Source organism: Myxine glutinosa, chromosome 8 (assembly GCF_964187855.1).
Source record: "Myxine glutinosa chromosome 8, kmMyxGlut1.1, whole genome shotgun sequence".
Lineage (NCBI taxonomy): Eukaryota > Metazoa > Chordata > Myxini > Myxiniformes > Myxinidae > Myxine > Myxine glutinosa.
Genome location: NC_136268.1, coordinates 45,434,999 through 45,460,910, shown reverse-complemented (window position 1 = coordinate 45,460,910; position 25,912 = coordinate 45,434,999). Strand labels below are relative to the sequence as shown.

The following is a 25,912-nucleotide window of genomic DNA, read 5'->3' as shown; positions in this document are numbered from 1 at the left end:
TGCCCATCCCCTATAAACTTAACAACATATATAGTTTTTGGCGACATTTCTCAACGGTGAAGAATCACTTATAAAAAATTTTTAAAATTCAAACTGTATAGTACCAAGCTGAAAGATGACTTTCCTTCTTCGTCTGTTGCTCGTAGAGAGAGAAAGAGAGAAAAATTCAGCACTCAAAGAGTTACAGTCTTTGGTATGATTCGGGCAAGATTTGAATTGCCGACTGACTCGGAGCGGATGCTCCAACCATTACCCCACGAGTCATATATAAGAATGATGCAACAAACATTGTGCTTATTTTCAGTTTTTGTTTTTTCAAGTTTGACCAAGTGCGGACCACTTCACTCTGCAGGAAGAAGCGGCGGAAGGACAAGCAAGTGTGTATCGATCCTTGGTGATCAACACTTCCAAGGAGATGATGTGCTTTAGTGACTTCCCCATCCCACGGAACTTCCCCAACTACATGTCTCATTCCATGATTTTGCAGTACTTTCAACTTTTTGTGGAGAGGTTCAATTTGATGAAACATATCCTCTTCAAGGTTTGTTGGATGTTGACAATTGTGTACTCTTACAAAAATTTTGTCACTTACCCAACTCATCCAACAAGTTTAGTCATAAGTCATCCAGAACTTTTTGAAATATCATGCTATATATTGTGTTTGGCCCTATCACTCACTCAATGGTGAAAAATCACTTTTTAAAATTTTCTGATTCTGATCCAGATTTGAATCTTCACCAAAATTGAATCGCGTTTTCCTTGTCACACACCCAACCTGTCCACCAAGTTTTGTTCGAATCCGTCTACAGCTTTTTGGGATATCGGGCTCTGTATCGTTTTTGGCCCTATCACTCACTCAATGGTGAAGATTCACTTTAAAAATTCTCAGATCCAGATCCGGATCCAGATCTTCACCAAAATCTAATCATATCGTCAGTGTCGCATAACCAAACTCTCCACTAAATTTCGTCGAATCTGTCCACAACTTTTGAGATATCCTGTTCGCAAACAGACAACCAGACAGGCAAACAAACAGACAGGGGTGAAAACATAACCTCCAAGCACCTTTGGTAGTGGAGGTAATGAGAGGTCATGAAAAGTAATCCCAATTTGAACCAGCACAGCAAGCAAATTTTGAAAGATAACCAAAGGTAAATAAGGGTTTTTGCCTCTTCCTATATCTCAATTTAATTTTATATTTCTTTCACCTTCAAGGTTGTGGCGATAATTAGACATCACTTTGCAGTTAATAAAATATTAATTTGTTTCCTTTGCAATCCAGAGAAAAGTAACAGCAGTTACAAAGCGAGTGGACTTTGCAATTTCTGGTCAATGGAATGTCACTGTTGTGGATGAGAATGGGAAAGAAGAAAGCACAGTGTTTGATGCTGTCATGGTGTGTATTGGCCACCATGTGAACAAACACCTTCCTCTGGACTCATTCCCAGGTATGTTTTTGTTATCTCTTTTCCTTTGAATCTGTGGAATTGAATCAATTGTTATTTTTACCAGTGAGATATCACAGGTCCACAAGAGCTTTGTTGACCTGCGATATGTTGTTGTTGTTGGGGTTATTGTTGGGGACGATTTTTTAAATTCGCACCCATTGGTTGGACAGCTGCCGGACCACACAACTGTCAGTTGACTCCACCCATCATAGCACCGAGACAAAATGATATGGCTGACATCTTGGTTTTCTGGTGGGCCTAATACATTAGGCCTGCAGGCCGCTGCTGATTATACATTGCCCGGGTTTATAACATCAGATTTCCATCGGCTTTGTTTGGGTTGAGTGTTATTCATGATGAGTTATCTCAAAATATCTAATCATATGTCGAATAATAGTAAGGTTTAATCAAGTCAGTCAGAACACGCGGTACCGTAAGTCAGAACGCACGGCAATCCAGCACTACGTTACTGATGTATTCAAGCATTAGATTGCACAAATTATGAAAAAAATAGCATTTTATAATTTTTGAATGGCCCCATATTGGGGTGAAGCAATCCATGACCAGCAATCCATGACTAGCAATCCATGACCGTGTGACGCATCAGCTCGTTCTGATATAAGCATGGGGAAGATGACATGGAAAAGAGGTGTTGAGTTAATCTTTTAACAGTTGGTGACTATTATGTGGACATGGAATTGGAGTTGAGAGGGAGCGGGGGAATGGATGCAGACTTGGAGATAGGGGGGGGGGTGGAGGGATGTGCACATAGAGTTGGGAGGAGGGGGAATGCAGTCTAATAGGTTGGAGTTGGGAGAGATGTGGACTTGAAGAAGAAAGGGGGAGCCATGGACCTGAGGCAGGAAGGGGGCTTTAGGACTTGAATAAGAAAGAGGGGTGTTAGTGCAGCAGATAAACACAAAAATTGTGCATTTTATGAGAAAAGCATGAAATTTTTAACATAGTTAGTGCATACCATAAGGTTTATTTTCAGATGTGGAGGGAAGTCAGATTTGACCTCTGAGGACCGTGAGAGGTCAAATCCAATATGGCCGCCAGTCCACCGGGTCTAATGTTCAAACGCGCTTAATTTTGGAACCAAACAGTGTAGAAAAACATTTTAGGTGTCATTTCCAACTAAATTGGGGATGCCCATTCATTTGGTGATACTTTTGAGATCGCCAGAACTCAAGGACATGCATTTAGGTCAAGGTCAAAGTCAAATTACGTTAAATATCTATTTTTATGATACTGCAGTTGGAACTGCTATTGGAAAAAGTTCATTTGAACTTTTAAAACTTTATTTTTTCAGGTACAGGGATAGGTACATAACACCCAAAGATCAGAAATGATGAAAAAAAGTGTTTACACTGCAAGGAATGATGCAATAACCTCTGAAAAAATAACTGTAGTTAACCAAGTATGTCTACAAAAGCTTACATTAAATCAAGTGCAATGATGAAAATTGGTAATGATCAAAATCTAACAGTCTCCAGAACAGAAGCACAGTGCAGTGCACTTGAGTGCAGCTTTGGCACACTTGCAGCGTCCAGTGCATCCTTTCTTGCAGCGACAGTGGATCAATTCATGGCACGACTTTGATGCTTCAGGGAGAGTGGTCCAAAGAGGCTGCCACCCAGTTGTTTCCTTTATCCAGCCCCAGTCAGATGGCTCTGGCATCTCTGGATCCATGACCAATGCCTGGTTCCAACAGTTGGCCTGGTAGCAAGTGCGCTTGATGTGCTGCTTCAGTGCTGCCTGGGTTGGAGGAATGTTCTCTAGACTTCTAGACTTCTGTGTGAAGAGCTGCTTCCTGGCATCATTCACTCCGTGCTCTCACTGGTTCGGTCATACATCAGCACCACAAATCGCTCTAGCAGTAACATTGATCCTTCACTGACCTCACTTGGCATGCATAGGAGTTCATTGAAAGCATCATTCACCTCTGGGAAAGACTTCCAAGTTTCCCAGGCAGTCTTCTTTCCTCTGCCAGCAAATACAGATACAGTGTCACACAACTGTCAACACAACCGGTGAAAGCGTGAAGGACTGGGAGAGTCAGACACTGTGTTGGATTCATTGTGGCAACCATTTCGTGAACAGCTATGTACCGAAAGCTTGACCCGACACCAAAGGCAACCCACAGCTCATCAGGAGCTGTCTTGCTGAATGAAGCCACAGCCAGTACCACCACATCAGTATCAACGGTACGTATGGTCACCTTCTTACACCCCTTTTGCACAGCATCTGCCACATGCAGAAGTAGACGAGCGTCGGCCTCCTCTTGCGAACATGGGGCAAGGCGGGCCAAGTATGACTCAGCAGGAGAGCAGAGAACTCCACTTCCATCTGTTGCATACAGTTCCTTGCCCTCTGCTAGAGGAAGATGAACAGCTTCGCGTGAAAGGAAAGCAAACAATTCGGTTTTGTTCTCATCGACTCGATGGAAGTCCTTCCAGTTCTTTGGCATCACAGTAGAAGGAGTCACCCTTTTCCTGGTGCCCTTTCCCCTCTTCTGTCTTGTTGAGGCTTTCAGGCTGGCAGGTAGGTATACATCCCAGACAAGGTCAATGCGGCTGCTTTTCTCAAGTTGAGCAGAGATGTATGGTGCAAACACTCTTTCTCCATACTCTTGAAATGTTCTTGATGTTCCAGGATTTAGGATTTGAACCACAGCTGCACCATCGAAAATTGTTGCATCAGTCACAGGCGTACTGTTGTTTTCGAGCAGATCTGATTCCAGGCAGCGAAGTAGATCTGCTTTAACACCAATCCGCATTTTTCCTCCAGTTGAAAGAGCTGGCGGGGCTGCCTGGTTTTCATGGGAGAATAAATTGTCAATGTCTCCATCTCGTGTTTGACAGTGGTCGATGTTGTCCACAGCTCCTGTTCTGAACAGTCCATAACGCAACTTTGGTGGGCAAACTACATCTTCTACACGAAAGCTCTGGCAGACACCATTGGCAATGTCTGATGTGAGTTGCAACAGTCTGTCATAGGAGACACACAATCCCAGATTGAACAGTGTGTCAACCAGCTCTCTACTTCGTGTAACTGCATGGATCTTGAGGGACAGATAGAGTGGGAGTGGAGTTTCTCGGCTGCGGCTGTGACGTGCTGAGCTTGATGAATCCACGTTTCGTGCATGCTTCACGCTGTTGAACACCATCAATTGGGAGATTGCTAGGGCAGGTTTTGTGGTGGTTGTGTGGACCAGCTGTGTCTGATGCTTGATGTTTGCCCCATCGAGTATCATGTTGATTAGAGCTAAGAGGGATGGTGGCACAGCCTCCTGTTGGCAGTTTGCCTGGAACGACCCATCAAAGGAGAAACTTGAGTCAAAGATCTCTTTGCGCACCACCTGTGCTGCTCGCATTAAGTGCATGGCATCACTGTCATGATAACAGGCCATCTTGAGGGCTGGTCCAATGTCCTTTTCAAAACTTAGAAGTGTGTCTCTTCCCTGTGAATATGCCCTCAGATCAGGAAGCACAGAAAGCAGCCTGCTTTTCAGTCTGGTAGTGTGAATCCGTTTACCTACAGTCAGACCAAGCTGCTCCAGTCTGACCTTGTACAGCTGAGCGATGTCTATCAGTTTGAAGACAAGAGCACTGTCTTCATTACTATTCATGTCTTCCAAGAATGCCACTAGCTCAGCAAAGGCTATGCCATGCAGGCAAGAATCATCTCCATCATTGCCTTTGGGTGCAGCCTGCCTGGCTCTGTTGTACAGTGAACGCAGACAGTCGTGATGGTACTTGGCCTCAATGGCAATCATGTCTCCTGCTGCAAGCTTGGCCAGCAGAGCAGTGTCCTCAACTTCAAGGGCACACCTCCACACATTTGTGTCAATGTTGTAGGTTGATGCTTTATGTAAGCCTGCAGAACCAGCAGGCTTATTGCAGAAGAAACAAGTAGGCTCTGTGGACTGTGGATGGCTGTGAGCAGATCGCATGTGCACAGTAGAGGTACTTCGTTGTTGTCCTGTAGTTAATTCTCCCCGACGTTGCTCGTCAAACGCCTTTTTGTTGAATTTTAGCAGACATTTCTTGTGCCACTCAGCCCTGTGTGCCTTCAGTGTGGATTCTATGCCATCTCCGTCATCCAATAGCTCCAGGTTGATGTCCATTGGCATGTGCTGAAGGGTCTGGAACCGGAGAAGGTCTTCTGCCAAGGATGCATAGCCACTACCTACGGGCTGTTTCGTTGATCTGAGCGGACATTGCAAAGATTCGTCTGTTACTACTTGGCAGAGGACGCAAATGTCCCAGTTAGTGCTTGGGGCTGGCTTGGATTGCTTGGATGTACAGGGCTGGGTGGCGCCCATCAGGATGTGACGCTTTGGCATGGTTGCGACAAAATCACCACGGCAGGAGAGGGGATTCTGAAACAAAAAAAAACACAATGTTAACACCAACCACCATACTCCATTTTACATCGAGGGTATTTACTTAAGTGAGGTGGATAACCACAACAATTGTGCATCTTATGTGAAAAGCAGGACATTTATAACATAGTTAGTGCATACCATTAGGTTTATTTTAAGATATCTGCATACTTGGGATACTTCATTCTTGACCTTATTTTTTGGTCAGTTTTGACCTTGACCTTGACCTAAAAGCATTTCCTTCAATTCTGGCGATCTCAAAAGTATCACCAAATGAATGGCCATCCCCAATTTAGTTGGGAATGATACCTTAAATGTTTTTCTACGCTGTTTGGTTCCAAAATTAAGCGCGTTTGAACATTGCCCCTGGGGAACTGGTGGCCATCTTGTATTTGACCTCTCACGGTCCTCAGAGGTCAAATCTGACTTTCCTCCACATCTGAAAATAAACCTTATGGTATATACTAACTATGCTAGAAATTTCATGCTTTTCTCAAAAAATGCACAATTTGTTAAAATATGAGAGCTTATCCGCTGTACTATGTGGAAGACAGAGAGTTTAAGTGGGTGGGCAAGGCAGAGAATGGACAGAGTTGGGAAAAGGGGTTGAGGTTGATTTGGGAGGAGGCAGGGGTGGGAGGTGGGTGGAGGACGTAAAGGAGAAAGGGTTTGAGGGCATGAAGTCACATTTTACATTCCTCGGGATTTCCGCGAGTCTTCGCCATTAAGCTGCCAAAGGACATTCCTGTCAAACCCCTAAATATTCCACATCATCATCATCATCATTTTACGCCCTGGCATGTGTAAGCCGTGATTCACCTAATGGCTGCTTCGCCAAAAGACATATTTGAGGCATGTTTTTGTGGCTGGATGCCCTTCCTGACGCCACCTCATTATCAGCTGTGTACTTCGCCTTTGACCGCCGTGTTTGTTGGATCTCAAGTTTAATCAGAGAATATATATATATACAGACTTGGCATTTAATATGGAATTTTTTTTGTGGCGGTGAACTTACTTGACAATTTACTTCAAGATGACTTAGAACCAAAAGTTCATTAGAATTATGTTGAAATTATTCTAGATTTTGTTAATGTGACCTTTAAAAGAAACAAAAACCACATTTCACATTTTGAAACAAATAAATTGATCCTTGAAAGTGATGTAAACTGATATCGAACTCAATTCACGGACAGTACTGTGTTAAACTTCTGTACGTTTTCCAGAAGTATCTCTTTATTTTGCACATTGGCCAAATATTTATTTAACAAAAACAAAAGTTAAATTACGACTGGGATTACGGACAGTAAAATTACAGTTCAGTACTTCGTGTAACCCCCACGAGCATTCAGGAGAGCACGTACACGTCGAGGCATGCTGTTCATGAGATTTGCCAAGGTTTGGACAGGAATCGCTTGCCATGCAGTGACAATAGCCTGCTGCAATTCACGCACAGAGGTCGGCTGCTGGTCCAGGTGGTCGATTTGACGTGTTAATTCTGCCCAGAAGTTCTCTATCGGATTCATATCCGGGGACATGGCAGGCCACTCCATATGCTCTATACCACGGTCAGCAAGAAAGTGTTGGATCATGCGAGCATGATGAGGCCATGCATTGTCATCTTGGAAGACAAAGTTTCCTCGAAAGGCTGCACGAACAAATGGAAGCAATGTTTCTTCCAGAATTGCCCTGTACTTGAACTGGTTCAGGTTTCCATTCAGAACAACCAGGTCAGTTTTGCCCCCTGCATGAAAAGCAGCCCAAACGGTCACCCCACCACCTCCAGCTTGGACTCTTGGCACTATACAATCTTTGTTGTAGGCTTCTTGCACTTGTCTGCGCACTCGGACGCGACCATCTTGACGATAGACCAGAAATCTAGACTCGTCACTGAAGATCACGTGATTCCAGTGTCCTGGCTGCCATTGACGGTGCTCTCTGGCCCACTGCAATCGGCGCTGGCGGTGTTGTCTGGTCAGGCGTGGCTTTCTCAGGGGACGCCTGGCACGATAGCCTGCTTGAACCAGTCGTTGGTTGACTAACCTTCTGGATACAGGCACATTTGTCAGTTGCTGCCACTCAGCCCTAAGCCGATTAGCTGACTTGGTATGGCCATTGCGGACTAAGCGGTGCAGCTGGCGATCATCCCTCCTTGTGGTTCTGCGGGGACGTCCTGGCCTCGGTATTGGAGTAGGGACACCCCTCTGAGCATTTCGTTTCAGAATCTTTGACACCTGACCTTGAGTGATGCCATACTGCTGAGCAATAGCACACTGTTTCATGCCGTAATTTCGTAAAGCCACCACTCCATGACAAACAGCATTGTCAAGTTGACAGAACATCTCCAGAGGAAGCGGCAATAACTTTTGGAGACGTGCAGCAGTTGTTTTCCACAAATACAGAATGCAACAACCCTTGTATACCCGACTGTGAAGCCAATCATCAAATGCACCTGTCTATACATTTTGCCACGCCACCTGTGATATAATCCTGTTGTTGACTTCTTGCTGCGACAATCAGTGACATGGTTCTTTAACAAATAAATCACCAAAGTGTAAAAGAAACTCACCAGATTGATATACTGAGTTGAGAAAGTAAACCCAAGTCAAGAAAAAAAAAAATTCCATATTAAATGCCAAGTCTGTATGTATATATATATATATATATATATATATATATATATATATACAGACAAAGAAACATACTTTACTGCTTTATATATATATATATGTATATATATATATATATATATATATATATATATATATATATATATATATATATATATATATACAGTATATATATATATATATATATATATATATATATATATATATATATATATATATATATATATATAAAGCAGTAAAGTATGTTTGTTTGTTTGTCCTCTTATAACTCGAGAACTACTCATCGCAGAGCAAAACCAAAGGCATATTCGGAATCAGTACGTCTCAGAGCAACTACAGCACACCTTAAAATTAAAAAAAAGTTCGGGTTTTAAAATTATGACGTCATCAGCGTATTTCATAACGTTAATTTTTCAACTTCATCCAATTGACATGGGACCAACGGCATGTGACAGAGAGTGAAACATACATGCTACATTTATTTGACGACAATGACTTCCGACTTCCGGGTTCGGAATGCGGGACCAATGCCATTTGACAGGGAATAAAAAAATAAATGCGACATTCAATTGACGACAATGACTTCCGACTTCCGACTTCCGCGCAGTTTCTGATCGCTTTTTCTGATTCTGGATTCTCTGATTTTACATGACGCAGTTTCTCAATTAAATTCCACTTCATGATTTTCTATTTTCTTCTTTTTCACGAGGCTTTTCGATTTTCTGCTTTTAGATGACCCAGGCCTAATTCCACGCAGTTTCTGATCAAAATCTCCGAAATGCCCCGAGAAAGGAAGAGCTGCATTGGTCCGACGACAGCTGCAGCTAAGCGAAAACAGACTGAGAGACAACAGGTGACCGAAGAGGAGCGAACAACCAGGCTCAATGAGCAGGCTCATCGGCAACAACAACAGCGAGTAAATGAGACACAAGATGAGCGATCAACCAGGCTCAATGAACAGGCTCATCGGCAACAACAACAGCGAGTAAATGAGACACAAGATGAGCGATCGACCAGGCTCAACGAACAGGCTCATCGGCAACGACAACTGCGAGTAAATGAGACACAAGATGAGCGATCGACCAGGCTCAACGAACAGGCTCATCAGCAACGACAACTGCGAGTAAATGAGACACAAGATGAGCGATCCACCAGGCTCAATGAACAGGCTCATCGGCAACAACAACAGTGAGTAAATGAGACACAAGATGAGCGATCAACCAGGCTCAATGAACAGGCTCATCGGCAACAACAACAGCGAGTAAACGAGACACAAGATGAGCGATCAACCAGGCTCAATGAACAGGCTCATCGGCAACAACAACAGCGAGTAAATGAGACACAAGATGAGCGATCGACCAGGCTCAACGAACAGGCTCATCGGCAACGACAACTGCGAGTAAATGAGACACAAGATGAGCGATCGACCAGGCTCAACGAACAGGCTCATCAGCAACGACAACTGCGAGTAAATGAGACACAAGATGAGCGATCCACCAGGCTCAATGAACAGGCTCATCGGCAACAACAACAGTGAGTAAATGAGACACAAGATGAGCGATCAACCAGGCTCAATGAACAGGCTCATCGGCAACAACAACAGCGAGTAAACGAGACACAAGATGAGCGATCAACCAGGCTCAATGAACAGGCTCATCGGCAACAACAACAGCGAGTAAATGAGACACAAGATGAGCGATCGACCAGGCTCAACGAACAGGCTCATCGGCAACGACAACTGCGAGTAAATGAGACACAAGATGAGCGATCGACCAGGCTCAACGAACAGGCTCATCAGCAACGACAACTGCGAGTAAATGAGACACAAGATGAGCGATCCACCAGGCTCAATGAACAGGCTCATCGGCAACAACAACAGCGAGTAAATGAGACACAAGATGAGCGATCAACCAGGCTCAATGAACAGGCTCATCGGCAACAACAACAGCGAGTAAATGAGACACAAGATGAGCGATCCACCAGGCTCAATGAACAGGCTCATCGGCAACAACAACAGCGAGTAAATGCGACACAAGATGAGCGATCAACCAGGCTCAATGAACAGGCTCATCGGCAACAACAACAGCGAGTAAATGAGACACAAGATGAGCGATCGACCAGGCTCAACGAACAGGCTCATCGGCAACGACAACTGCGAGTAAATGAGACACAAGATGAGCGATCGACCAGGCTCAACGAACAGGCTCATCAGCAACGACAACTGCGAGTAAATGAGACACAAGATGAGCGATCCACCAGGCTCAACGAACAGGCTCATCGGCAACAACAACTGCGAGTAAATGAGACACAAGATGAGCGATCCACCAGGCTCAACGAACAGGCTCATCGGCAACGACAACTGCGAGTAAATGAGACACAAGATGAGCGATCGACCAGGCTCAACGAACAGGCTCATCAGCAACGACAACTGCGAGTAAATGAGACACAAGATGAGCGATCCACCAGGCTCAATGAACAGGCTCATCGGCAACAACAACAGCAAGTAAACGCGACTGAGGAAGAGTGTGATGCAAGATGCGAGGCAAACCGTCACCGCACTGCAGAAGCACGAGCTCGGGCCCGGACACCAAGTAACAAAAGGGAGGCATTCACGTATGACCCGGCGTATGTAACCTGTGGACCCGGCTCACAAATGATCAACTTCTCAACAGAATGCTCTGAAATAATTCGATCAAGCTTCACTAAAGGGATATATTGGGATGTGGTTTTAGCTCTCAAAACAAAGAGAAAGATAGAGTGGGCTCATCGGTTCATCCAAGGTCACTCATGGGTCAGTCAACATGTTGACGGCTTTCTAGAACCCTGTTTTTTTGGAAAGTACAAAGAGGGTGGATAGTCGTAAAAATGCCAACATGAAAGTGATTTGACACAATCTTGTGGGAGGCTGGAAAGATACGGTTGGTCTTTCACAGAGTAAAGGATAATGCCATCTGGGCTTTTACAAAACATATAACTCCTTATAAGGATATCCAAAGGACATGAAAGGAATAAAAGTATTAAAAGTATATAGAAAGCAATCAAAACAGAACATATACTTGTTTATACTTGGTAATTGGCTAGACAGCAATAGAACACAAAGGGGGTGGGGGGGGGAGGGGCGGTGGGAGTTCTCAAGCTGTCAACAAGGAGAATATTGAGAAATTTGGAGGAGTATAACAGCTTACAGCCGACACCACAGTATGGGAACACAAGCTGGATTTCGACAGTAAAAGAGAACATGCCATCACAAGGCATAAAGTCACACAAAGTATATAATCCTTAAAAGGCATAACAGGCAAAGTAATGTAACATATATCCTTTAAAGGATATAACAGGGTTTCAAAGGATATAAAGGATATAGCAATTTAAGCAAAACAAACATATAATTGGTTATATTTGTTAATTGCTCAAACATCATAAAGCCAAAGGGGGAGGGGGATCTCAAGGCCCCACATATATATATATATATATATATATATATATATATATATATATATATATATATATATATATATATATATATATATATATTTATATATATATGTATATATGTCCTAAGCCAATTAGAAAATTCGACTTTAACCGATTACTGATGAATTTTTTTTTTAAGTGCCAATTATAAAGTGATAAATATTTATGTCATGATGATAATGATGTCGAGTCTCCTTGGGCTATGATGGTGTGTGCCATCACATTGCCTTTCTATGACTAGTAAACACGAGTAAGTGTATAGTATAAACGGGGGGGGGGGGGGGGGGGGAGTCGCCACTCCCACTCCTCTCCGTCTCTCTGCTGGACATTGGGGAATTCACCCTCTTCCGCCTGTGCTGTTGGAGTCGACTGGACTCTCATCCACCAGTTGTGCAGAGCCATCTGTCGTTTAGACCGCATGCCTTCGGACCGTTACCCTGGTAAGAGGGGCTGCCAGGTATTACACCTTGCCCACAGGTGACCTGGGATTATTCAAGGCAGGGGCATCCATCCCCCTGAGGTATCAGAAGACACCCTCATACCATGACACCTGCATGTCAAAGTGCATTGTGCACACATTAAGTGGATCCCTGCTGGATTGGTGCCATACCCGCAATTGACAGTATTGACTTGTGATTAATCGATACATTAAAAAAATAAATTGTATTTTTATATATTTTTTGTAAACAAGATCGAGGCTCCTGTAAGAGCTAGCACATTAAAGACACATTAGTACATAAAACACAAAAAACATAAACAGACACATAAAACAATAAAGGGAGAGGAAGAGAGAGGAAAGCACAACAGTAGAGAACAAGGACATACACGGTATAAAACAAATTCACACTACGAGGAATTTCATGACTAGGAATTTCAGGAATGAAGTTGGAGATTGAAAGAGGTGGATTTGGGGTGTATTAACGGGGGTAGAAAAGATCAAGGTTTTGGATGAGGGAAGATAACAGAGGGTGGTGATCAGCTGTTTTAAATACCTGGAGGAGGGAGTGGGATTGAAGGGAGTGGGGGAGTTTGTTCCAGAGGTGGGAGAAAAGAGGAATGAAGGAGTGAAGGTGAGCAGAGAGTCTTGATTTTGGCAATTTCACAAGAAGCGGGTTGCTGGCAGATCTTGTCCGTCCTGCAGGAATATTTGGGGGACAGAGCACAGAGAGAGCTGGGGGAGCTAGGCCGGAGAGGAGTCGGTAGAAGATAGAAAGACCACCAACCTGCCTGCGGTGAGAGAGAGAAAGGCCCTCAGAGTTAGCTTCATCATGGAGATTCCAATGATTCTGAACGCTTTGGTTTCAACAGCGTGAAGCCGAGCTAGGTGTGAGGCAGGAGCACCTGCCCAGAGGGGAGAGCAGTATTTCATCAAGCTGCAGATGAAAGCCTTGTATGTGGTGAGGAGCTCAGAGGTGCCAAGGAAAATGCCTTCTCTAATCGATTGGTGCACCGAACGGCACAGCATCCTGTCATTTTTAAATGAATGGTGAGCTACCATGTGCTCATTATTCGATAATCTGTTGCCAGATATAAAATGAAGCGTTTCGTACTTGTCTGGTCGTGTGAAAAGCAAAAGTTTTATCGAAAATACAGTGCAGGGAGTCCATGGGATACAAAGAGATTCGGATTCGAATAATCGTTCATCCAGTAAGTAAATCGATCGGCCAAAGTTTGATTAAGCGGGTTCGTCAAAAAGTAATTCCAAATAATACTAGATTTCAGCAACGTTCAGCAAAACGTTCAAGCCAGCGCCCCAGGAATCAGAAATGCAGAATGCACTTATAATGTACCTGTAAGTTAACGTGTCCATATGTCTCAAATATGGTCGAGGAATTTTCCGGATGCTTATGTGCATCTCATTACACAACTCTCTTTGTTACCTTGACACAACGATGATAATCAATTACAAATAAATTTGAACATTGATGTCTGATTCACATGAAAAAGAAATGAGAAGAACGGTGTGTAGTTGAAGTTGAGTTATTGTTGTATTTGCTGATCTCAAGTTTAATGGTTTGTGTTTACAGGCATTGATAGGTTTATGGGTCGATACATACACAGCAGGGAGTACAAGGAACCATGGGAGTACAAAGACAAGCGTGTGCTCGTGATTGGCATTGGGAACTCAGGCGGGGACATTGCAGTGGAAGTAAGCAGGCATGCCGCACAGGTAATGAAAACATCTTCCTCTTCTTCCTCATCAGCTTCATCTTGCAATAACTTTGGATCAGCCTCAGGCGACTTTTCATGTTGTTTTATCATATCACTGTATGGTTCCTTGTTCTGCTGAAATTGAGCTACAACCTCTCCCTGTGGGCATTTTATACAAAAGAAACAGAGCCACACCGAAGCACAAAACTAAATAATAGCAGGTATACGCACTGTATATGTATATATAAGTATATATAATATTGTGGTGCTGCGCACACACGACTCGATTGCCAGAGAGGTAGGCCACAACGCGTTGGTAATACAAAGTCTTTATTCAAAGCTCGCACTTCAGCACTGGTCGGGCTTGAGCTTAGAGCCCGCATATATGTGCCGAGGCCACGCCTAGTCCCCGGGCGTGGCCGATCGGTCGAAAGGCGGGGCATGTGCTTTCGCTTTCCGCTTGGACGCTCGCGCCACCCACTGGTGCGTGGAATTATTGCCCCTTGTGCCCGCCACACGCGCCTCCCCAGAATTCCCGCGCACCTGAAGGGTGAGTTTGCGGGGAAGCCGGATGACCCGGCCGAAACGCCCCCTGGCGATGGGTGCAGGGCTGGGGGGTAGCGGGATGGCGGGGCTGGGGGTTGCCGGGGGTCCGACCGCCGGGGGGTGGCCTCGACGCGGAGGCAGAGCTGCTTGCAGGGGGTGGTCCGGATCGAGGTGGGCCGGCTTGAGGCTGTCCACGGAGATGCGATCCGGGGCACCGCCGATGTCGATGGTGAAAAATGTGTCCCCGGTCTCCAGCACGCGGAAGGGCCCGTCGTATGGGGGCCGTAGCGGTGCCCGTGGGCGTCATGACGGATGAAGACGTACTTTGCCGTGCGAAGCTCCGGGGTGACGTGGGAAGGCGGGCAACCGTGGTGTGCCGTCGGCACCGGGGCGAACCTCCGGGCGGTCTCCTGAAGGGCGGAGCGCTGTTGTGCCGCGGACCAAGGAGCTGTGGAGTCGGGGATAAATTCACCCGGTACCCGCAGTGGTTTCCCGAAGACCAGCTCCGCCGAGGACACGCGCAGGTCATCCCTGGGCGCCATCCTGAGGCCCAGCAGAACCCAGGGGAGTCTGTCGACCCAGCCGCCATCGCGGAGGCTGGCCCGGAGCGCGGCCTTCATTGAGCGATGAAAGCGCTAGCACAGACCATTGGCCTGGGGGTGGTAGGCCGTGGTGCGGTGTAGTTTCACCCCGAGCCCTTGCGCCACCGCGGCCCAGAGCTCCGAGGTGAACTGGGGGCCGCGGTCGGACGAGATGTCCGAGGGGGCACCGAACCGGGCAACCCAAGTGGCGATGAAGGCTTGTGCCACATCAGCCGCAGACGTCGCCGCCAATGGGACGGCCTCCGGCCACCGTGTGGTGCGGTCCACCATGGTGAGCAGGTGGGTGAATCCCCGCGAGGGGGGCAGAGGTCCCACCAAGTCGATGTGCACGTGGTCGAACCGACGCTCGGGCACCGCAAACGGGGCCAGCGGGGCCTGGGTGTGGCGGTGGACCTTTGCGCGCTGGCATGCGAGGCATGTCCTGACCCAGTTGCGGACGTCCTTCCGGAGGCCATGCCAGACGAACTTCGCCGCGATGAGCTTCTGGGATGCCTTCGTGCCCAGGTGGGACAGGCCGTGGATGGCGTCAAAAACTGGGCGCCGCCAGCCAGCAGGCACGATGGGGCGAGGCCGGCCGAGGCAGACGTCACATAGGAGGGCCGTGCCCGCGGCGTCGAACGGCACCTCGGTGACGCGGAGGCCCATGATGGTGGTCCGCAAGGCCTGGACGCCGGGGTCGGCGGTCTGGTCCTCCGCTATCCGGGCATAGTCGACCCCGAGGTGGACCGCGAGCACGACGGACCGGGAAAGGCAATCCACCACCGGGTTGTCTTTACCCGCCACGTGATGGATGTCCGTCGTGTACTCGGACACGGCAGAGAGGTGACGCTGCTGCCGTGCCGACCATGGCTCGGCGACCTTGGCCATTGCGAACACAAGGGGCTTGTGGTCGAAGAAAGCCTTGAACGGGCGGCCCTCCAGCAGATGGCAGAAGTGTCGGACCGCCAGGTGGAGCCCGAGCAGCTCGCGGTCGAAGGTGCTATAGCGGCTGTCGTGCGGGCGAAGCTGCCGGCTAAAAAACGCCAGTGGTTGCCAAGCACCACGCACCCACTGCTCGTGCACCGCGCCCACCATGTAGTCCGATGCGTCGGTGGTGAGGGCGATCGGTGCATCGGGCGCTGGGTGCGCCAGCATGGTGGCGTCGGCCAGGGCCAGCTTTGCGCCCGCAAACGCCGCGGTCATCAGCGCCGACCAGGCGATGTCACCTTTGCCCGGCTTGCCCCGGAGGGCCTCGTGCAAGGTGCGGAGGAGCTGGGCGACGTGGGGCACGAAGCGGTGGTAAAAATTTACCATGCCCAGGAACTCCTGGAGCCCCTTGATCATGCGGGGCTGCGGGAAATCCCTGACCGCCTCCACCTTGGCTGGTAAAGGGACGGCCCCGTGCCTGGTGATGCGGTGCCCCAAGAAGTCGATGGTGGCGACGCCGAAACGGCACTTGGCGGGGTTGATGATTAGGCCATGCTGGCCCAGGCGTCCGAAGGGCATGCGGAGGTGGAGCAGGTGCTCCTCCCGGGACGCGCTCGTGACCAGGATGTCGTCCAGGTAGACAAACAGGAAAGGTAAGTCACGCAAGACGCTGTCCATAAGCCGTTGGAACGCCTGGGCCTCATTCTTCAACCCGAAAGGCATTCTCAGGAACTCGAAGAGGCCGAAAGGGGTCATGACGGCCGTCTTCGGGACGTCGTCCGGTTGGACGGGGACCTGGTGGTAGCCCCGGATGAGGTCCACCTTGGAAAACATGGTCGTGTTTGCCAACCGGGCGGAAAAGTCCTGGATATGCGGGACCGGGTAGCGGTCGGGGGTGGTGGCATCATTGAGCCGGCGGTAGTCCCCGCACGGCCGCCATCCTCGCCGGGCTTCGGCACAATGTGCAGAGGAGAAGCCCAAGTGCTGTTGGAGCGCCGTACGACCCCCAGCCGCTCCAGCGTGGCGAACGCCGCTTTCGCCACCGCGAGCTTCGTGGGCTCGACTCGGCGTGCCCGGGCATAGACTGGCGGCCCGACCGTGGGGATATGGTGCTCCACCCCGTGTTTAACGGCCACCGCTGAGAAGGTGGGCCGCGTGAGGGCCGGGAAACTGGCGAGGAGGCGGGTAAAGTCATCCGCTGCCGGAAGCATGCAAACTAAACTCGCCGGGACGGAACCCTCCAGCAAGCCGCTTGGCAAGCCGCTCGGTGAGCCGCTCAGTGAGCCGCTCAACGAGCCGCTCAGCGAACAAGCGAGCGAGCTGAAGGTTTCGGCCTGGACGAGCCGTCTGCACTTCACGTCGACCAACAGCCCATTCGCACATAGGAAGTCCGCACCGAGCAGTGCCATTGGCACGCTGGCGGTCACGAACGACCATTGAAAGTGCTGCCCTCCGAACCGCAGGGAGAGGCAACGCTTCCCGAATGTGCGGATGGGTGTACCGTTGGCGGCAAGCAAAGCGGGGCCCCGGCCCACGGTTTGCTTGTCGGACATGGAGGCGGGGAGGACGCTTACCTGCGCTCCTGTGTCGCAAAGAAAACGGCGCCCGGACAAGGTGTCCGTGATGACATAAAAGTATATATAATATACTGTATATATATACAGTGCGTATCAAAAAAAGGTATTCCGAATTCAAGGGGTTAATATACAAAGGTTATTTAGTTTGACAATGTACCTGTGGTTTACCAATGATGAGGAGATCCTCAGCTTTCCATTGATGCCTTTCATGCATCATTGCTGTCACACATGACCGAGTACATGTTCATTGAAAATGACAAGTTCAAATCGCATTTTTACAAGTTTGGCTAATCTGTGCAAGACAGTTTTAAATGCACGCATTACTTGTCGACTGCCAAGTTGATTATGTAAAATTGTTAAGCTGGTCTGGTAATCGTCGGTTGCATCATCCTTTTTTTAAGATGGGTATTTAAGATGGGCATTCAGTGTATGAGTTTAGAGACAATCTGAGTCATTGAAAAGATGGTTCAACTTACGACTGAACAGCAGACCTTCGTGGTTACAACCTTTCACCAAACTGGAAGTTTGCAGCGAACTCGTGATGCATTCAGGGAACGTTTCCCAGAACGGGAGCCTCCAGCAGCAAAAACCATCTGGGCGAATGTTAGAAAATACCAAGAGCATGGCACTAGCTTCAACCGCAACAAGGGGAATTCTGGTAGGAGGCGCACTGGGCAATCGGAAATGAACATTGCAGCAGTAGGGCAGCAAGTTTTGGAGCATCCTAGAGATACCAGCGCAAGACGAAATGGAACGGGATTGCCTTCGGCAACATTCAACCGAATTACAAGACTGGACCTCCACCAACATCCATATCGGATTCACATCCGGCATCAACTTAAGCCAGGGGATTTTGCCAGGAGGCTGGTGTTTACCGGATGGTTGATAGCACGTTGCGAAGCAGATGTCAATTTCCTGAGGCATCTCGTTATCGGCGACGAAGATGCTTTCTCCATGGACGGCAAGGTCAATACCCATAATGTTCTTGAATATGCACCGACAGGACAACCCCCGGAATTTAATTTTGACACCAACATGAATCAACAAATGTGGACTGTTTGGTTGGGACTTTGTGGAAGAGGTCAGGTGATCGGACCATTTTTCTTTCAAAGGAATGTCAATGGTAACAGGTATCTGCAGATGATCAATGATGAAGATTTACCGCAGCTGGAGGAGAACTTTGAGCGACAGGTTCGTGGTGTCTTTAGATATCTCTGGTGGGCCCAAGACGGCGCCCCAGCACATCGTCTTATCGCTGTCCGAGATCGACTGAGGGAACTCTTTGGAGACCGAGTCATTGCCCTCAACCATGCAGTGGAATGGCCGCCAAGATCACGTGACCTCACACCATGTGATTATTTCCTTTGGGGACATTTAAAGCACAAGGTGTTTGTAACTCCTCCCCGTGATCTTGACGAATTGCAGGGCCGTATTCGACATGAAGTGGATGCTTTGCGCAATGACCCGGCTATGGTGAGACGAGCAGTTCAGGGCATGCTCTTCCGCTGTGAGCTTTGTGTTGAAAGGGGAGGTGGACATGTTGAAGGTGTGGGTGCATAAAGGCCAATCATTCCTGAGAAATGTTCACATCTGACGTTCATTTTGCACCAATTATCCTGACTTGCATCGATTAGCCAAACCTGTAAAAATCCGATTTGAACTTGTCATTTTCAATGAACATGTACTCGGTCATATGTGACAGCAATGATGCATGGAAGGTATCAATGGAAAGCTGAGGATCTCCTCTTAATTAGTAAACCACATGTAAATTGTCAAAATAAATAACCTTTGCATATTAACCCCTTGAATTCGGATTACCTTTTTTTTGATACGCACTGTATATTGTTACGCTTTCGCGCACCCGAGCGGATGGCGCACCACGTGGTCCGTGCAATTACCTTGTTATTGGAACCCGATTAGAGCGATATAATTCATACCATGCTCAGTCAATGATGGAAGGGACGAAACGGTCGAATCAAAGAAATAACACGTTTAATTATTATTTACAATGATCGATCGAAAAACAGAGACACATGGCAGATCTTAGTCAGTGTTAACTTATCCTACCCAGACAATGGGCCCATTCACACTCACAGGGGGATGAAGGAAGGAATGTTCATGCGCTGAACGCGCCGGCTATGTCGTTCAGGAACAGCTCACCCGGCGTGGCCCTCTTGCCGGTCACAGCACGTCCCCCGACGAGGGCAGGAAGGCAGGCAGGCGGGAGGGATCCTCGCAGCGCGTATCTCGAACAAAGGCAGGCAGGAAAATATACGCGCGTCTCTGTAGCCCGACGCGGCTGTCCTTCACAGTGCGATTAATACAATGGCGCGCTTTCGCTCTCGTAATTCAACGGAGGATCTGCCTCAAGCTCAACCGCGAACTCAACTTGTAACCCAATTCAACACCGCGCACTCTCGGAACTCTTAACTTGTTCAACAGAGGACCCCGGCTCATAACTCTTAACTTGGTTCAGCGCGCCTCTCCCCATAACACACAAGCGCCTCTCCCCATAACTCACAAGCGCCGCTCCCCATAACTCACAAGCGCCTCTCCCCATAACTCACGAGCGCCTCTCCCCATAACTGAGGTGGGGGCTTCGGGCACAGGGTTATATTACCATGCCCTGGCCTGCCTCGAATGTTCCAAACCACGCCTTTTGCCGCAGTGCTAAGCCACTCCCCTCGAGCCCTGATTGGCTCCCCTCTCCTGTCCCACCTTCCTTCGGCCTGCATCGACTTGTCAGGCCGGCCTCGTGGTAATTTGCGCCAAAACTCAAAGCATCGAGGCGGCATAGAGCATTGGAAGGAGACCTAACTCTCATTATTCTACTCAACGCAAAACTACACATAGGAAAGGTCTACGCTTACATTTACTATGAAATAACTAAGCTTAAACGAGGCTACGTGTTGTAGTGTAACTAAACTATGAGGGGAAATTAATCTTTTATTGCACAACCACAAATTGCACAACCACAATATTATACAGCGTGTTCCAAAAATACCTGGACAACTTTGGTTGTTAAAATATTAAGTACCACAAATGACACAACAATACCCTTTGTTTTATATATTACACAAACTCATGAAGTTTTCTTCATTTTAGGCCTAGTTGTTCAATATAAAAGAAATAGGCGACTCCACTCGAGAAAGCTCAGTGCGTTGAATGGTACATCAAGAGGAGATCCGAGACGCAAGTTCAGCGTAATTTCCGTAGAAGGTATGGAAGGAATCTGCCATCACGGACTAGTATTAGCGAGTAGTACAAGATGTTTAAGGAGACTGGAAGTTGTCAGAAACAGAAAAGTACTGGTCAATAAAGCGCAAGTGCAGCAGACGTTGAACAGCACATGAATCATTTCAACAAATTCTCAGAAAACCAAGCCGACACACATCCAGAGAACTGCGACTACCAACCACCACTGTGCACAAGATTTTGCATAAAAGACCGAAGATTTATGCTGATAAGGTGTAGATTCTGCAGAAACTCAAGCCAAATGACGGACCCAAATGCAAGACGTTTGCATTGGAAATGCTCAGTCGCATCTAAGATGACAGGTCATGCTCACCTGAAAAAGGTCATGTTCACAGACAAAGCTTGATTTCATGTATCAGTGAAGGTCAACCAGCACTCTGTGAGGATCTGAAGCTCTGAAAACCCCCCGACGTGGTCATTGAACACATATGCGACAGTCCAAAAGTCAATGTGTGGTGTGGCCTTCTCCATGACCACTTGGTGGATCCGTTTTGTTTGCAGAGGATACAGTGACCTCAACAATTTACATGAACATGCTGGAAGGATTCGCCTTCCCACAGATTGAAGACCTGCAACCCGATAGCATTTTTTAACAGGATGGCGCTCCCCCACATTTGGCCTTAGTTGTTCGCGTTGTCCAGAATGAAAAATTTCCAGGTAGATGGATTGGCCAAAACGGGCCAACCTCCTGGCTCCCACAATCACCAGACATAACCCCCCCTTAATTTTTTTTACGTGGAGGATTGTCAAAGATGTTGTCTACAACACCAAGATGGGAAACTTGTTGGATCTTCGTTCTCGGATCACAGCTGCATGCGCACTGGTGGATGTAGACATGCTGAGCCGAATATGGCAATAACGCATGTTCCGCCTCGATGTACTCCACGTGACAAATGGAGCTCACATTGAAGTGTATTGATGGTGTGCACAAAACTTTGAGTTTGTGTATCATATAAACCAAAGGGTATCAGTGTATTATTTGTGATTCTAAATGTATTAACAACCAAAGTTGCCAGGGTCTTTTTGAAACACCGTGTGTGTGTGTGTGTGTGTGTGTGTGTGTGTGTGTGTGTGTGTGTGTGTGTGTGTGCATATATAGATATATATATATATATATATATATATATATATATATATATACATACACACACACACACACACACACACACACACACACACACACACACTACATGACCAAAAGTATGTGGATACCCGAACATCGAACCTCTCATTTCTAAATCATGGGCATTAATATGGAGTTGCCCCCCCCCCCCCCCCTCTGCTGCTATAACAGCCTCCACTCTTCTGAGAAGGCTTTCCACTAGATGTTGGAACATTGCTGCGGGGATTTGCTTCCATTCAGCCACAAGAGCATTGGTGAGGTCGGGCACTGATGTTGGGCGATCAGGCCTGGCTCGCAGATGGCGTTCCAATTCATCCCAAAGGTGTTCGATGGGGTTGAGGTCAGGGCTCTGTGCAGGCCAGTCAAGTTCTTCCACACTGATCTCAACAAACCATTTCTGTATGGACCTCGCTTTGTGCACAGGGGCTTTTTTTTTTGTTGTTTGTTTTTTTTGTATACTGAATCGAGGCTCGTGAAAGAGCTAACATTTACTTCACAAACAAATCAACCAGACAAACAAAATATATAAAAAGAGGGAGCGGAAGACAAGATGGGGAGAGAAGGGGAAGCACACAAACACAACATTTGAGAGCAGGGAGATGTGTGGGAGGGAGAGGGGTTGGGGGGAGGAGGCGTGGGAAGGGGGGTGGGGGGTGGGAGAAGTATAAAACACAAGGACACCAAGGACTTCCAGGACAGAAGTTGGTATTTCAAAAAGTGTAATTGGGGTGAAATTAGCGGGGGTAGAAAAGATCAAGGTTTTGGATGGGGGAAGATAAGAGATGGTGGTGAACAGCTGTTTTAAAGACCTGGAGGGTGGAGTGGGATTGAAGAGAGTGAGGGAGTTTGTTCCAGAGGCGGGAGAAAAGAGGAATGAAGGAGTGAAAGTGAGCAGAGTCTTGATTTTGGCAGTTTAACCATAAGAGGGTTGCAGGCAGATCTTGTGTGACCTGTAGGAATATTTGTGGGACAGAGCCCAGAGAGAGCTGGGGGGGGGGGGGCAAGGCCAGAGAGGAGTCGGTAGAAGACGGAAAGACCACCAACCTGCCTGCGGTGAGTGAGTGAGAGGCCCTTGGAGTTAGCTTCATCGCGGAAGATTCCAATGATTCTGAACGCTTTGGTTTCAACAGCGTGAAGCATTGTCATGCTGAAACAGGAAAGGGCCTTCCCCAAACATTTGCTACAACGTTGGAAGCACACAATTGTCTAGAATGTCATTTTGTGCTATAAGCGTTCGGTTTTCCCTTCATTGGAAATAAGGGACCTAGCCTGAACCATGAAAAACAACAACAACAAACCCCGACAAACCATGAAAAACAGCCCCAGGCCATTATTCCTCCTCCACCAAACTTTACAGTTGGCACTATGCATTTCGGGCAGGTGGCGTTCTCCTGGCATCCGCTAAACACAGATTAGTCCATCGGACTGCCAGATGGTGAAGCGTGATTTATCACTCCAGAGAACACGTTTCCACTGTTCCAGAGTCCAATGGCGGCAAGCTTTACACCACTCCAGCCGATGCTTGGCATTGCGCATGGTGATCTTAGGCTTGCGTGTGGCTGCTCGGCCATGCAAACCCATTTCTTGAAACTCGCGACGAACAGTTGTTGTGCTGACGTTGCTTCCAGAGGCAATTTGGAACTCGGTAGTGAGTGTTGCAACCGATGACAAACGGTTTTTAAGCACTACGTGCTTCAGCACTCGGTGATCCCGTTCTGTGAGATTGGTGGTTTGCTCGAGGTGTAAAGTGGCCTACCGCTTTGCGGTGTGTGTGTGTGTGTGTGGCCTACCACTTTGCGGCTGAGCTGTTGTTGCTCCTAGACGTTTCCACTTAACAATATGAGCACTTACAGTTGACCAGGGCAGCTCTAGCAGGACAGAAATTTGATGAACTGACTTGTTGGAAAGGTGGCATCCTATGACGGTGCCATGTTGAAAGTCTCTGAGTTCTTCAGTACGGCCCATTCTACTGCCCATGTTTCTCCATGGAGATTGCATGGCTGTGTGCTTGATTATATATACCTGTCAGCAATGAGTGTGGCTGAAACAGCCGAATGCACTAATTAGAAGGGGTGTCCACATACTTTTGGTCATGTAGTGTATGTATATACATATTGTATACGTATAAACCTCAGCGGTAGGCAAGCATTTCGCTGCTCACATACTCTACCTATACACCACCCAGACAATCCCAAAATGAGAATACTGGAACTGCATGAGCATTGGCTGGCTGTGTCGAGTTTTAAAATAGTACAGAAAAGCTTGCACTGATAAAACAAATGTCCAAAGCTGGAAATACCCTGAAAATTTGAGTCGCTTTCATCCAATCTAATTAAAACAGTAAAAGTTTTTAATTGAAAAAAGTTGGACTTACCTGCTGGTAGAGCAGACGTTTCCACGAGATTCCACTCCCCTTAGTTGCGGCAGATGTTGAAGTGAAGAAGCAGCTTGAGAATAGCCATATGACCTCCACTGTTGGGAAGGTAAATTGGTCTGTGCAGCAATTCTGGCATCCTGTGACGATTGCTGACAGTGTGGGAGAAATGTTATAGCTCTGTCCCACGTCCGTGACAGATTAAATCGTAAACCGCCCCTTTTGTTGAGAGATGCTGATTCAACTCTTTCCCAAATGGTTTCCTTTACACCTCGAGCAAACCAATTTTTTCTCTGTCTAAGATGACCAAGTTACTGTTATCAAAGATGTGACTATGCAGGTTCAAGTGCGTATATATAGCAGAGTTCAAAGCCTCTTCATGAGCTGGACGACGATGTTGGATCATACCAGCCTTAAGAGTTTGTCGAGTTTCTCCTATGTAGGTCTCAGTGCATGATGGGTCTCCACATCTGATGCCATACGTAAAGTCGTGTTTCCTATCCTTCCAGATCTTGTCCTTAACATGAACTAACTGGCTGTGTAGAATTTGATGTGGTTTATATGATGTAACAATGGCAAACTTGTAGAAGGATCTTCCCACTTTCTCAGACGGCTCAGCCACATACACAGTGGTCACTCGTGTCATGTGTTTCTTGATTCGTGTCCTGTTGTTCACCGGACGTGATTTTGTTCTTACTACTTCCCGCTTTAAAAAAAGACCAACCAGAGTAACCGCATTTATTACTGAGAGAACTCCTGATGTTCTCCTTCTTACATAATTTCCCCTCCTGTGTGGTCGGAATAGTATCTGCACGACGGAAAAGAGTGTCAATGACAGATAAATTTGTGGATCAGTGGGTGATGTTAATGAAACTGCAATTAGTGATTGGTATGTGTCGGTTTCCTGTGCACCTCAAAATGCAAGCAGCTGTCACCATTCATGTGAATTGTGCAATCCAGAAAGGCCAACTGATCATTGGTGTATGGTTCCTGTGTGAACTGGATGTTCTCGTCCACACTGTTCAAGTTTATAACAAACTCTTGCTGATCACATTTCTTTATAACTACAAAGGTGTCATCTACATACCTCAGCCATAAGTTGGGTTTGGAACCACTGTAATTCTGCAGCACCACACTTTCAAACTTTTCCATGTACAAATTGGCAACAATTGGTGGGATGGGGGAGCCCATAGCACAACCACGTAATCTGTATGTGAAGTAGGTTGAGTTCAAGCATAAGGACACCAGATCCACAATCTGATCCACATGGAGGTTAGTGCGTTCTTTAAGAGTGCTGTCCTTAGCACGGCATTCAGAGAACTACAGCATGGCGGCCTTTGTCGGGATGGAGGTGAAAAGAGCACTAACATCATAAGAAACAACGGATGCCTGAAACAATGGACACCTGAAACAATGGTACCTGAAACAATGGACCGCAATGTTCT

General features: G+C 47.2%; 2 protein-coding genes across 5 annotated transcripts in view; one reads left to right on the top strand and one right to left on the bottom strand.

The window, feature by feature from the left end:
* The window catches only part of FMO5 (flavin containing dimethylaniline monoxygenase 5), a 67,750-nt gene that overhangs the window by 23,295 nt on the left and 18,543 nt on the right, over positions 1-25,912 (top strand). For all 3 annotated transcript variants that reach the window (XM_068124383.2, XM_068124385.2, XM_068124384.2), the window contains exons 2-4: positions 353-541; positions 1,283-1,448; positions 13,961-14,103. In XM_068124383.2, the coding sequence (XP_067980484.2) occupies positions 353-541; positions 1,283-1,448; positions 13,961-14,103 (498 nt within the window). The remainder of the gene's footprint in view (positions 1-352; positions 542-1,282; positions 1,449-13,960; positions 14,104-25,912) is intronic.
* The window catches only part of LOC137432443 (uncharacterized), an 82,560-nt gene continuing 59,061 nt past the window's right edge, over positions 2,414-25,912 (bottom strand). The window contains exons 1-2 of one of the 2 annotated variants that reach the window (XM_068124382.2): positions 11,011-11,147; positions 2,414-5,832 (exon numbers count right to left, since the gene is read on the bottom strand). In XM_068124382.2, coding sequence (XP_067980483.2) covers positions 3,388-5,796 — 2,409 coding nt within the window. In that variant the 5' untranslated portion in view covers positions 5,797-5,832; positions 11,011-11,147 and the 3' untranslated portion in view covers positions 2,414-3,387. Of the gene's footprint in view, positions 5,833-11,010; positions 11,148-25,912 lie in introns of those variants that run through there. The other variant, XM_078783211.1, reaches the window with a different exon arrangement.